The sequence below is a fragment of the Saccopteryx bilineata genome, chromosome 2 (assembly GCF_036850765.1).
Source record: "Saccopteryx bilineata isolate mSacBil1 chromosome 2, mSacBil1_pri_phased_curated, whole genome shotgun sequence".
Taxonomy (NCBI): domain Eukaryota; kingdom Metazoa; phylum Chordata; class Mammalia; order Chiroptera; family Emballonuridae; genus Saccopteryx; species Saccopteryx bilineata.
In genome coordinates this window covers 336,403,834-336,418,146 of record NC_089491.1, presented here as the reverse complement: position 1 = coordinate 336,418,146, position 14,313 = coordinate 336,403,834, and the positions used below count along the sequence as shown (strand labels likewise).

Genomic DNA, 14,313 nt, shown 5'->3' with positions numbered 1-14,313 from the left:
TTGGTGTCCTCCTGACTTGGGCAGAGGGGCCCGTGGAGGGTGTGGCCCTGTCTAAGACTTCACTGTCCGCTCACAGGGAGGCCCATGTAGGTAACACGTACATTCCCATGCACAGACCCCATGTCTTTCCCTTGTAAGAATGAAGTTGCTCTCTAATAAACAAACATTGCCATGGTGGCCACAGCTCACTCGGGGGTATCTGTGGCGTGGTGGGAGGAAGGGGTGAGACCTGGGCCCGCAGCCAGGCTGGGCTCCTGATTACAGCCGCGGCGAGTCCCTGCCCGGTTCCCCGGCTGCTGCTCTCATCTTGCTGCTAATGGGGCCCAGGGGAGGAGCTCAGCCAGGGCGCGAGCAGATGCTGTCCTCCCCCTCTGCCCAGGGTGCTCCGGAGCCCACGCCAGCGCACACCTGTCGGAGGCTTTCTCCAATTAGCCTTCCCTTCCAGGGCTCACACGGCCTGGCCTCTGCTCCTTATACCCCGGCTCCCTGGGTCCGTGGGCCCCGGGGGACCCTCTGCCCTCCCCTCCTGGTGGGTGCCATCACTACCCAGTAGCTGCGGCTCAGACCACACCTGGCGGGTTGTGTCCGCAGAGAGCTGTGCTCTGGTCAGGAGACAGCGAGGGCCACTTCCAAGCAGCCATGCTGCCCCAGTTCTGGGCAGGATTTTCCATGGAAAAAATTAACGTGAAACATCACCTTACACTGAGGAAATGCTGTCCTGTTTATCAGGTGCCTTCACACCTGCTCTCACCTAGACTCACAGCGGTCCTGTCTTGCTACTTTACAGGCAAGGAAAGTGAGGCTCAGGGACCAGGAGAGGCCTGTGGCCAGCTGTCACGCTGAGAAGCGGTTGAGCTGCTATGTGGGTCGAGTACCATGTTTTCTCCACTACTTCAGTGCTAAACATCTCTCTCCACCACTCCCGCGTTGGGGAGACAAAGAGTAAGGCCACCTCCTGCTGCCACTGGGGGCCCTCAGCCTCCATGCAGGCCTGGTCAAAGGCCTCCATAACCTCCTTACCACCCAGGGCCCCATGCAGAGGGAGAAACAGAAGCATGGGGGAACCTGGGAGGGGGGCTGTCATTGTCCTTGGAATGCAGTCACCACCTTAGGAGCCCAGCTGCAGCCTGTTGAACCTGGCGATGACACTCGGCAGTTGTGAGGGATGACGGTCAGTGACAGGTGAGGAGGCCGAGACCTGGGTCCTGATGGGGCCTTGCAGGGAGCTGAAGATGGCAGGGCCCTGGCTGCCAGATGCCAGGCTGATCTGTCGTCACTTCCTTCTGATGCAAACAGCCCTCACCTGGCCCTGGGCCATGCATGGTGTCACAGCAGCAGAAACGTGCAGGTCCCTGACTTGCTGCCTCTGAGCAACCAATCACTCAATGACGCAGTTGGTCAAATGCACAAAGTCTTCTTGTAGGCGGTGGTTTATTCATTTGCTTGTGTTCTGCCCGGCCAAGGGGAAGAATGGTTTTCAGGAACTGACCCCTCAGAGATGTAATTCAGGGAGCTGAGCAGCCTCAGCCTCCCCAGGCCAATGAGGCCTGTGTTTGTGCCAGGGGTGGTGGGAGACTGTGAAACACGGACTGCTTACTCCTTGCCTCGGTTTCCCCCTGTGCAGATCGAACAGCCAATCAGCCAATCCCCATCTATTTAGAAAACGGGTCATAATGGGCAAGTCATGTTTGCTGATGGCAGAGGTCCCTTGCAGCGCCATCTGGGGCTGAGAAAGTCAGGGACAAGCCCTCCTTTATGAACCGAAGGCAGGGACCTGCAAGGCCGTGAGGGTTCCTAGCATGCCCCGGCTGCCCTCAGAATACTTGGTGGGTCACCGGGAACACACCCAACAGGAACAGGCAGTTGTCTTGCGTCTGCCCAGACTTTCCTTCCCCTTCCTGTTCACCCCTTCCTCTCTCCACCTCCTTCCCCTTCCCCCATGTCCTCATTTCGGGGGAAGAACCATAAAGATCAGACCTTGAAAGCTCCCTTCTAACATTGATTCCCAGAGTTGTTGTTGTTTTTGTTATTCTTTGGAAGGGGGAGAGGTTGTATTTGGTCTGGGGCTGTTGGAGCAGACATCTGCTCTGCATGCAGCCTGCCCAGGATGCCCCCGCCCCAGGCTTACCGCCCCCACCATGATAAGAAGAAGGGCAGTGGGGTCAGAGAGAGGATTGAGATGCTCAGCACGTTGTCTTCCCTGAGCTGGACAATGCCTGCCCCCCGCCATTCTGGGAGGGGGCGGAGGGGCGCCTGAAGCCCCAAGCATCCCAGAGTTGGCCACTTTCACACAGCTCCTGGCAAGAGCCTGCCCGCTGGTTCCCCAGCTGCCTTTTCCTTTTGGCTGGATTGACGTCTTTGAAAAAGTGACACCTTGTATTTCATTTCACTCCTTTTTCTGAAAAGTCCAAAGACGTTTACAGGCATGAGCACTGTAGGTTTTATGGAAGCCCATCAAAAAGCAGGGGTTGTTGCCTTTATCTTTACCGAGTGGAAAACAGAAGTACAGAAGGCGGAATAACTCTTCCAAGACCACACAGGTCCTCCGAGATAGAGGGGGAAATCAGAGTAGGTTCCTAGAGCACTGCTTGTCCTGGCTAGAAACCCCCTGCCTGGTCAGGAACAGGTCGACAGCAAACCAAAGCTGCGTGGTGGGGGCACTGGGCCTCCTCACCAGTCACTGTCAAGGTCTTCACCAGTTTCCAGTAGGTCCAAAGCCAGCGGGGACCTCTGCTAAGCCTGGAATAAAACGGGGAAATTCCGCTGAAAAACTGGGGTGGGGGGAACCAGCCCGAAGCCTTTTCCTGTTGGTTCCCTGACTCCTGAAATTGCCCTGGAGTCTGGAGCAAGAGGTGGGTCAGTGTGTACCACAGGATATCCAGGGAACATTCTCTTTAGGGAATGCTGATAGGTGTTCTGGTCTAAAATGGTTTGGGGAATAAAATGTTCGGTAAAGGCTTAGATGATTTTAAACATACTTATTCTTAAAAAGACTTCTTATCTTTCCTGTAACTAATCATTGTCAAATCTCTTACATGGTATTACTATGTTTTCCAAAATTATTTGCCCAGGGAATCATTTTATGGTAGAGCATCTTGGGGGCCTTGGGTTTCATAAGAGACACTTTGGGCAGTACTGGTGTAGCTATTGACAAGGCCAGGGTCGCCTGCTTTGCCATACTCTGAAAGAAACAGGAAGCCTGCGATTGGGCGGAGTGAGGTGCCCCCGTGGCTTGTTGAGTTCAATTACAAGCCTTCTATTCCTTCCATTCCCCCTTTCCTAAACCAATGGTGCATCAATGATTCCAGTTCTCCATTCTACACTTGCGAGTCCTCTGTGAGGGCTCTTTAACAGTATGTGTGTAGATGTGGAGACCGCCTCCCTCTGACACCGAGCAGAGCCATTGGAGCCCATGCCCATGGGTGCTAGCCCAGTGCTTTCTGGTGTGATGGTGGCGATGGGTGATCTAAGCTACCAAGATGGCGCCTGGGATGATAGTGGAAACAGCAGAGAAACCATATGAGTTTGGTGAAAAGAGACTCCAGGAATTTTGCCGTGGTCCTGCAACCTACTTAGATGACTGTTCACAGGTCATCTAGTTTCTCTGGAATTGAGTGTTTCATGTAAAAAAGATGGTTTTTTAAAAACCATATCTAAGGATTCTTCTAGTGCCATAGTTCTCTGACTCAATACCTCTGCCTGTTGCCCTGATGCCCTCCCCCCCCCCACTAATTTTTCTCCTTTTGTATTTTCAGCTCCTAACCATCGATGATAACTTCTGTGGTCTGGATATGAATGCCCCCCTGGGCGTGTCCGAAATGATACGTGGCATTCCTGTCTTCACGGAGGACAGGGACCGCATGACCTCTGTCATCGCGTATGTCTACAAGAATCACTCTCTGGCCTTCGTGGGCACCAAAAGTGGCAAGCTGAAAAAGGTAAGAATGAGGTGCAGTCATTCTGGTTATTGTCAACCGTTTGTCCCCACTGAGACAGACATTATCTCACGCTCTTCTGCTGCGTTGGGCCTGGTGGGCGAGTGATACAGGCTGGCATTAAGGAGCTATGTTGCCATTGAGGTTATGAGTGATAATCTCATCTCTCCTCTGTCTTTGTACCTGGGTTGTTGTGGGAGTCCACTGGGAGAGTATGGATTCACCTCTTCCTTAAGCCTAGTGTGTTCATAGAGGTGCCACCCCAGCCTCACTAGGCCATCCTACATAGCGTGCTCTCTTTAGCTTGGTTTTGTGCCTAAGGCGAGAGAATTATTAGGCTTGCATGGTTGGGAAGGTGGACAAGAGGCAAGGGATGTGCCTGCTCCTCTTGCTTCAGCCCTTCTGGCTTATACTTCCTTCTGGAATCCATTCAGGGAAATGGAGGAAAGAGCAGAACCCAACGGAGTTGCTGTTGAGGCTGCTGAGAGTCCAACTGTGGGACGCGGAAACCCTGGGTGTTGTGGTGCACGTAGCAGTTGCTTAAGGTGGAGCAGAATGGTGTCATCTGGGGACACGAGCTTTCCTCCTCATTCTTCAGAGGCTTGCGGGCTGCAGGGGCACCGGGGGACGTTGGCCCCTCAGCGAGGCTGGGGGCACCTGTCTATGCAGGACTGTTCTCTCAGCCAGCTCTGCTCAGGCTTCTCAGCTCAGAGAGCTGGAGCTGGCTCCCGAGGGTGTCCCCTTTGCTCAGAGTAGAAGCCTTTCTGAGACTGTAGGCAGTGGGTCCTGTGTTGGTGTTGGCTGATAATCGTACATCAGTCTTGTCCCAGGGAGATATTGATGACTCCATGTGGCTCTCCCGGCTGTCTTATTTTGATTTCCATTGGAATTCTCTGGACATTGTATGATACAGACTGATAAAGCCAGCATCACCTACCTGATCAGAGAGCCTCTATCCCTCCCATCGTCTTGCTGTATTTTGGGGCATTAGCTCAAGATGGTCAAGGGGAAATGTTCTTTGCAGAGCTCGACTGTGCCTACTCTCCCATTCTGCTATGTAGCAGTCGGTTTCAGCAATCATTTCTCTAAATTGTACATCTCTGTGGAGTAGGCCGTGGGTCTGGGGTATGAGAGTATGGGGGTGAGAGGCGAGGAGCAGCATGTGCAAGTTGGGGGATGTGCACGAAGTAGTTATGTGGGTCGTATCTGGAAGGGGAAACAGCACTGGTGAAACGCCATGGCGCTTTGCACGGAGGATGCCGGCAAAGCACCACATATCTAGCATTGCCTCTGAAGGGTAACACACAACAAGTGTCAAGTTAACAGGTAATTTAACCATAGTCTGTATAGCTTTAAGAACTATATTTTGTAGTTCCTCGCCCTTCTGCAAAAAGTAGACGAAACACAATTGAATGTTTTATTGCTGCGTTGGCCTTTTCTATTGTTGCTTACTCCTGTATTGAGCTGAATTGCATGGACGCCCAGAGAAGATGCTGCAAGGCGTGGGTGTATTGTCCCCGCACAACTCCTGTGTCCATTGCACCCTTCTGGGCTTTTCCTCTAGTGCTCACTGTCACTCGTCACTTCCACTTGCTGTCAGGAATCCTGGTCAGCTTCAGTGCCTGTCTTCCTCCTCCGTCTGCGGCTTCTGGCTTTCAGTGGGCTGGGAACACCGATACCCAAACTGGCCGAAATTGTGTCTAATAAGCCTCTGAACAAACCAAGGAGATATGTGCATGAGCTTCTGACCGGGGACTTTGAGGACATTTCCATTGGTTGCTCAGGTGGCTTCATTCTGCGCTATGAGCCAGGGAGCTTGGTTTGCAGGAAAAGTGAATTCTGAATGCCAAAGGCATTCCCATGTACAGGTCATACGATGAGTCCCTATCGTGACATGTCTGCAGGCCTGCTCCGCCTGGCTCGATGGGTGACTAAGCAGTGTGGAGAGTAAATAAGTAAGCAAGGCAATCTGGGGCGCTTTAGCTCTTTTCTCTAGTGAGTCCACTCTGGGGCAACGGAGAAGTAACTTACTCCAAGGCTCTCCCAGAGTCCCCTGCCCCGGACTTCCTACCAGGTGCCAAGGGATCATTTACTTGCTGGCAAGATGTAGTGGGCCCTGTGGATGGATCTTATTTATTTATTCTTTTGCTATTGTCTGAGCTGCTTGGAATACGGTGTCAGTGAGAGTTCAGTGCACATAACAGAACAGTTATTTTCTCTTGGAGGAAAAAAAAATACATGATTCCTGGCTATGACTAGATCATAAACCCAACACAGTCAGCTTGCGAATGCATGCCGTCGGTCAGAGGGGGGACCGAGGCCGATGGGGGCTGGTTTTCACTCACCTGTGGGAGCCTGTCCCCTGGCTGGAAGTCAGAGTGGCGCAGTCTCCACGATGGTGGGCTCAGGATGTCCCCGGAATCTGGACAAGCAAACTGCACAGAGACATCCCTCATGGGGCAGACGTGTCTGCAGAGGTCAGCCAGGCCAATACCTGACCACCAGGCTTTGTCAATGGTGGGCTGGCATTTCTCATTTTTATTTGAGGGGTGGTTTATATAAGAACATTTCAGTTTCAGCCACCTGGGATATTACATTTAATTTCCAGAGCAGTGGTGGGACTGGTGAAGCATAAACATTTGAGAGGTAAGAGCAGAAGGTCATGTGAGAGGAATGAGCCCCCCACCCCCCACCCCTCCCCGGGAAAGCAGGGCCGCTGAGCATCCAAACTTTCTGCTCCAGGAGCTCAGAGTGGCAGCCTTTTTAATAGTTTTGCTGGAGCCCAGCTCCTGCTGCTGCAGACTCAGCACAGCCACCCAGGGGACAGTCTGAGTTGGGAAAGGAAGGCTGGCCCAGTGAGTCTGTTGTTTGAAATAATAAAAAGTGAAACTAGTTTGTTTATTTATTTTCCCAAACAATAGAATTCCCTACTGCCCTGGCTCGTGAAGCACCACTCCCCTTTCCTTGTAATAACTCTGCCTTGCTTTTCCCAGAGGTTATTGGGGCCACATTCACCTCTTGGGCCGGGGCCCAGCCATGAGAAGCGTTGGGACGGTAGGAGGATTTTTCAGGGAGTTCTGTGAGCTACTGAAAGCAGAGGATGAGAAAAATGGAAATCACACTGGAGCCGTAATTACAGCGTTGGCTTGTCTGAGGCCTGTAATAATCTCCTATGTGTGCAAGGGCCTCGTACAGTCTTTTGCAATAGGATAAGACAGTTGAGGTGGGGAGGGTGGGCGGAAGGGGGCTTGGGGGCTTGCTGAGAGGAAGGGAGTTTGCTGTGGGTTTCTGGGGTCCAAGAGCTAGACTGTAGCTATCCTTGGGCTGCCCTCCAAATTACTGATTTTTTGTTTGAAAGAGATGGGTCCCCATCATTCACAACCTTGCTTCTGATGACAGTAATTTCGCTCCTCTAGTGCACACATCACATGAGGCAGGGGGAGAGGAGGTGAAGAGGGTGCTAATTTGGATGTCTTTCATGTTTTCTGATGTGTATATGTGTGTGTGTTACGGCTGGTATCGGCAGCCTTACCCATGGTGTGTGTTAAAGGCATGTGCTGTTAAGAAATACGTCATGTAAATGCTACAGACAACAGGAGGTACCCAGAAACTTAAAAATAACCGACAGACTGTTAAAACTCCAGTGACAGGTAAAACTCTTAAAGCCAACAGCATCCCGATGTGCTTTAGGGTGTCTGTATAAATCTGAAAACCTTTGACCCAAATTGGGGTAATGAGGTCAGAGTCGCACCTCTGAGGGACAAGATCTTTCTGCTTCAGTATTTCGGCCGGAACCTACTCCTTCCTCTTTCTCTGCTTTTTGCTCTCTCCCACCCCACTAAGTGATGATATTTTATGGCTGCCGTTCAGCAGTGAATTACCGCCTGACATTAGTGGAAGAGACTAATGTTCATGGTGAACGAAAACATCATAAACTTCCGCTTGAGGTGTGATTGCCCCTTTCATTTTGTGATTACATCTTTCCTGGGTGTTTTGCAAGGTAAACTGCTCACAGGCAAGGGGCTGAGCACTCTGTGGATGTCGCTTAAGTGGAAGTCTGGCTGCTCTCACTATGGCGTCTGGTCGGATATGTACGGTGTGTGTGTGTGTGTGTGGCGGACGCGTGCACAAACCACAGCCTACCAGCCTCTCCTGGTAGGAACTGGCTGTCTGTGTCAGCATGGAGAGTTCACAGGAGTGGATAACCCAAAATCATTCTTATTTGGGAGTTGTTATGCAGATTAGTTGAAATTCCTAATTTCTCCTTGAGCTTCTTTTGAAATGGATTTGCTTGTGTTCTGTAGACCCTGGGTTCGGGTCTAGAAGGGTGAACAGCCGGAAGTGGGACAGAGGAAGACCCACCTGGGTCTGTGTCATTCTGACCATAATTCCTTGTGAATGGGTGGTGTGTGTGTGTGTGTGTGTGTGTGCGTGCAATGCCTGAGTCACAGAGCAATGTCAGATCAGAGATGGGCAGTCTCTGCTTTTCAACTTCCTCAATGTAGCGAAGACTTTTTCTGAATGTTCATCTGGAAATTCGAGTGGATTTTAACTAAAAAGAAATTCATGCTGTGCGAAGACTCTGGATGGCTGGAGACATCATGCCATCACGTGGAGATGGTGTTGGACACCAGCTTGCCTGGGAGAGCTGGGATTAGAGCACAGGTTGGGTGTGTTTGGTAAATGGTTAAGCTCTGTTGTGTCATGAGTTTCTCCAACCAGAGGTGCTAAGCAGTTCGCCTGTCGTTCGACACCCAAGAAGAAAGAAAAAGAAACATGGGTGAATCGGTGCTGGGAAAAGACCATCATCGCACTTTGGTTTGGCCAGTGCTGTCACGTTGTTTTTGCATTTCCCGCCCATGGTTTTGCAATTATTAATTCTGTTTGGATCTTAACCTGTGGACTAAGTGAGGGGGAGGCTGGGGTTGAGGTGCTGCAGACAGAAGAGCTCCGTAGATGGCCCAAGGGTGCTGTCCTTCCTCTGATCTCACGTCTTAAGCTGGGACGTGAGGTGGCTGTCCCATCTGCAGTCCTGCAAGCCTGGGGTCCCTGGGACTGAGCTTCAGAGCAACTTTGCCTCACGTCAACCCCTCCACTCTGCATGGTCCTCCACCTGCTTCTTTTTGGTGTCCTCTGCAGGGTTTTAAGTCTTTTTGTTCATGTTTACCAGGCACGTAGATAGGGAGAGTAGCTCAGTTGGTCCACGTCCTCTTGGGCATTGCATAGGTTCTTGGACAATATTAAACCCTCACTCAACCATCCTTTTCCTGTAAGTGCATCCCCACTGGGATGATTTTCTCCCTTCTTCCGACTTTTCATAGCTCTGCTCTTGGGCCCACCCACTGTCCCTGCCTACCTCTGGGGGGATGGCTGGCGGTCACTCAGAGCTGACCCAAGCAGGTGTGAGGAGGTGTCCTCACCTTGTAGCTTTCGCTGCAGCCCCTATAAAAGCAGCTAGGGGCTAATCACTGGGACACACACTCGTTTCTCTCTTGAAACACTTTGAGATCCCCAGAAAACACAACTCTGAGTCTATTTTCTAAATGATCACCGTGAGTTTGCATGACTTAAGGAGATAGTTCTAAACAAGCTTTGCCAAAGCAAGATTTACTGATACACATATGCCAGGTTTTTGAATTGTGTGTGTGTGTGTGTGTACACATTTGTATGGAATGATTCGGATCATAAATTAAAATGCAAAGACATTAGCATTGAAGAAAGTGCTGCAGAAACACCCCCAAATCATAGAGATGCACGTAGTCAGCTGACGCCGGAATGCCAGACCTGCTGGAGGAATTCGTCCAGTGACACATGCAATTGGAGTAAAATATTGTGCTTTATGAGAACATATCATTAAAATGAAAACTAGCAGCATCACAGAAGTCAGGCCTTGTAACCAAGACAACAAAGATGGGAGAGGATGAAAGACATGATGTACCAGAGGAAGAGGGAGGAGGCAGAGGCAAGAGGAGGAAGTGGACCCCCAGCTGTAAATGGTCCCCTTACCGCTGGGCTTGTATCTGATTGAATCTGGATCAGAGGAGAATGGAGTGTTGGTCAATACCAGTGGAGGCTGTCAGCAGGGACAGGAGCAGGGAGAGCTTCGTTTCCTGACATCACGGGGCTTCCTGCTCGGGCCCCTTTGGTGGGGAAGGCGGTGGCAGCTGCACTGACTCAGTGCCCACCCGTTGAAGCTCTGATTGGGGATCTACTTGTTTTCAAGTGACATCCTGTGAACGTGGTTGTGTCACTTGCCTCTTGGAGGGGGTGGGGGAGGGTTTCACGGTGCTTTTTCTAGCAGCTTTGGCTTCTCCTAGAGTCATTTACAATGCCCTCTAAAAAAGCTCTCTCTCAGGTCTCCCACATTCACTCCATACCTTCCATCGTAGCCTAGGAGACACAAGGATACTAGTTACAGATTGCTGTGTAACAAATTAACCCAGACATCGAGGCTTACAACAACATGTAGTCTTAAAGCAACTGTAGTCATCCATGGGTTCAAGGCTGGAATGGGGGAGAATCCATTTCACTATCACACATGTGGCTGTTGGTGAACCTCAGGTCCTCACTGGAGACATTAGTCTCTTGCCACATGGGTAATCTCGTGACAGCGACTCATATGACTTGGAAGGAAAGAGAGAGAGAGAGAGAGAAAGAAAGAGAGAGAGAGAGAGAGAGAGAGAACAAGAGAGGGTGTGCAGGAAGAAAACTCAGTCTTTTTGAAACCTAATTTCAGAAGTGACACCCCATCACTTTTGCTATATTTCTATTCATCAGGACTGAGTCAAGTGGTCCAGCCCACACCCAGGGGGTGAGGGAAGGGCTCCACAAGGGTGTGAATACCAGGAGGCAGGGGCCTTTGAGATCATGTTAGAGGCTGCCTGCCCCATTAGGACTTTGTTTATGCTTATGGGCCACAGAGGGCACCCGAGCTAATACTCTGAAACTTCAAGGTCACACCAGTGGTGCGGGAAGGGGCACAGCCTCCTCAGGGACAAAAGTGGCCCAGCACTGAGTCCTGTCTTCCAGGTCTCTGAGGGTTTGGTTTGCAGGCATACCAGAGAATCCAGAGGATGACTGGGAAGGGGTGAAGTGGCCTGCCACACCCCCAGGGTCAGCAGGTGAGGGGCCATCCCCAGCAGGAGGCCTGGGGACAGGCCCAGGTGCTCCCGTAACCTTAGGGAGAGGGTGGTGGTTTATGATGGTGGATGGGAGAGCCTTGTGATTGGAATCAGTGAGTGGTGAGAGCTCTGCATGGCCGCAGAGAGTGCACGCCCCCTGACTCTGGCCTCTATGGGAATCACCTGTTTCTCAACAAAGGGGTCATTTTCCTAAGAATTGAAATTGGCAGGAAAGAGAAGATGAGAAGAAAACCATGTGCTTTCAACACATGGTCGGTACCAGGTACTACTCTTCCAGGTGTTTCCTGTGCGTGAGGTACGTTATCTCATGGAATCCTCAACATCTCCTTTCAGGGTAAATGCCCCACCTCCATTTTACATGCAAGGAAAGGGATTGAGTCACTCACCAGAGGTCGCATAATTTAATTTAAGGTCAGCCCTTTGACGTATTTATATAATAATGTCATGGACTCTTCCTGAGGCTTCGCTCTTGGGCCGTGGGTAAAGCTTATCTCACAGCTGTGAGAAGTGTCCACCCGGCCCCCGGTACCTGGCCAGTGTGCCTGCAGCCCTGCTTGTCAGTGGCCCAGCCACACCAAGGACACGGGTCCTCCAGCTCAGCCTTCAGCCACGCTCCTGTGCATTTTGAGTCTCCAATGGCCCTGGCTAAATTTCAACACCAAAGTGGAGGCTCCCACCTGAGAAACCCTGGGATTCCCACCTATGGGTGCTTCTCACAGCACCAGCCTCCATCCACGGGCAATTTTCCTCTCAAGGAGGAGCAGTTACGCTGTAGCCAACGGCATCCTCAGCAGAGGGGGCGATGGCCTCGTGTGTGTGTGGGGGGGGGAGGGGTGCGGGAAGTTTTCCGGGAAACAGACAAGCCCTGTTTCCGACTTAACCACTGACCTGCCACCTGGGACACTCTCAAGGGAGTATCTTTGTCTTTCGGGTGCTCCTTAGAACGCTCTCCCCCAACAGCCAGTGGGACTGTGCATAGTGGTTCCCGATTATTTTTCCTGTTGCGGGTCACCCAGGGGCTCTGTCTTGACTCATTTGGCTGCTTCTGCTTAGTTGTATGCCGTAACTGCTCAGGGTGGGGATCAGAGTATACCATCTCCTTCGGACCCCTGGTTATTTTCAGCCTCTATCCCCACCAGTCTACCCAACCTTCTTCTTTTTTCCTATCCCTTCCACCCGAGCTTCCTGGCCACAGTCTCAGTCCTGTGCCTGCCGTCGCCATGTCCACCCTCAAGCTCTTGCCTTTTCTTCCTGGCATTATATAGTATTATATTCTTAATTCACAGTAATCCATGCATAAACATCACCTTGACTAGATTGCCCAGGGTCGTTGTAAGTCCTGAAGCAGCATTGGCTCCATGATTTCTTCATAGATTTGGTGCCTTAAGGGACAGTGTGATTGTGCAGATTGGTTTGAAAAACATTGAGTTTGAACTCTCAAGCTCCTTCTGTTGGCTACTGGTTTCTGTTCCCACATACCTTAAACTTGCGTCATGTTGACGACCCAGGAGGAGTCCCTGAGAATCCATCACTGCACAGAGGGATAGGAAGTGCAATGGCCCAGCTGCGTGGCAGTGATTTGGGGGCCATGGGCAGTCACAGAAAGCTCACAAAGAGTTGCCCTGTTGGAGATACGCTAGAAGGAGCCCTCTGGTCTTTTCCAAGCTCTTCACCTTCTATTTTCAGGTTGGTCAGACGTACACATGCATGACTGTGTGCCCCCTCCTGCACATACACACACTCAGATTATGCACATGCATACGTACATCACCCCCTTGCACACCCATGCACACCATGCACATACACTTAGGAGCCAGGCCCTTCTCTTTGCACTCGAGCCTGGGGCTGGTGCCCGCTGAGCTCTGCCCTCTTGGGCTGAGCTGCACCTCCCCTGAGTTCTCTCTGGGAGATTAACAGCACACCATCTAATCAGTTTACCTCTGACTCACCCACTTTGGCTTCGGGATGATGACAGAGTGGAGCTATTTAGCTGTCAAAGGCTCTGACAATTGCCCAGATGGACAGCGCCTAGAACAGCCGAGTGGTTTCCTTCCCCTCCATGTGGGGGTAATGAGTCTCCCAGTTGCTTTTTTACACGCTGCTTGCATCTGCCTTTGGTTTTAATGCCTCTTGCCTGCTGCCCAGGCTTCCGAGCCACCAGCCCAAGTGTGATTTCCATAATTAGCTCAGTGATAATTTAATCCTCCGCTTCACACTTGTTTTTGAGGGACTTGGGTCTGGGGACAGGGGGAAAGGGGACCACTGAACCTTCCTTGGCCTTTGATTTTGGCTGAACTCTCTCTGTCTGGGAACGGAGTAGCTGGGTGGTGGTGAGGGGACACAGGGAGAGAGAAGCATTATGGGTAGACTCTGGGTAGGAAGCCGAAACAGAGCTCTCTCTTTATTCCCTTGCCTAAGGGTGGGTCTTTTTCTTTAAAAGTAATTTTTTTTATTGATTGAGTTTAGAGAGAGAGGAAGTAGGAGAGAGAGAGAGAGAGACAGAAAGATCAGTCCGTTTCTGTATGTGCCCTGACCGGGGATCGAACTGGCAACCTTTTCACACCAGGATGATGCTCTAACCAACTGAACTATCTGGCTAGGGTGAGAGTTCTCTTTCTTTGTCCCCATTTATCCCCCAAAGTAGAAAGGCATGTGAGAGTGGGTATACATGGTGCTTTAAAGTGCTCAGGCGAGGAGCCACTTGAGAACAGGAAAACAGATAGTTCCCTAGGGGTCACAGCGACCATTTATGAAGCCAGAGGAAGGCGAGAGAGACCAAAGGGAGCCAGTGCATGCCACCCTGCTGCCCCTTCCTCCACATCTAGGCATCCCCGCAGTCTTCAGAGCTGAGTGTCTGTCCAGGTTGTTATCTTGGGTTTCCCAGGCCTCTAAACGGTTAAGAACCAGACCTGCATGCTCCATGGAGAGTGGGAACTGACAGCCAGGAAATCTCGACTTTGTTGCTGGCTGCACTTGTGATTTTAGACAAATTGTTTATCCACACGTATTTCACCTTCTGAGCAACGAGCATATGCCTGTGCGCACACTTCCTCTCTCTTATGAATGAGCCGAGGATAATAGGGCTTCATGTCTGTAGAGCGTTTCTTGATTTACAAGGAGAAAAAAAAAAAAGAATAAAAATTAAGAAGACAGTAAGGATCGTGTGACTTTCCATGCTCAGTACACACCTAAGAAGAGTCTTCAAACTCTGTGGATATAAACAGCCATGTGGACCC

The 14,313-nt window shown here is 51.0% G+C and overlaps 1 protein-coding gene across 1 annotated transcript in view; it reads left to right on the top strand.

Annotated features, from left to right (window-relative positions):
* PLXNA4 (plexin A4) overlaps positions 1-14,313 on the top strand; it is a 417,067-nt gene that overhangs the window by 76,133 nt on the left and 326,621 nt on the right. Inside the window, exon 3 of the mRNA XM_066262319.1 lies at positions 3,756-3,938. Coding sequence (XP_066118416.1) covers positions 3,756-3,938 — 183 coding nt within the window. The remainder of the gene's footprint in view (positions 1-3,755; positions 3,939-14,313) is intronic.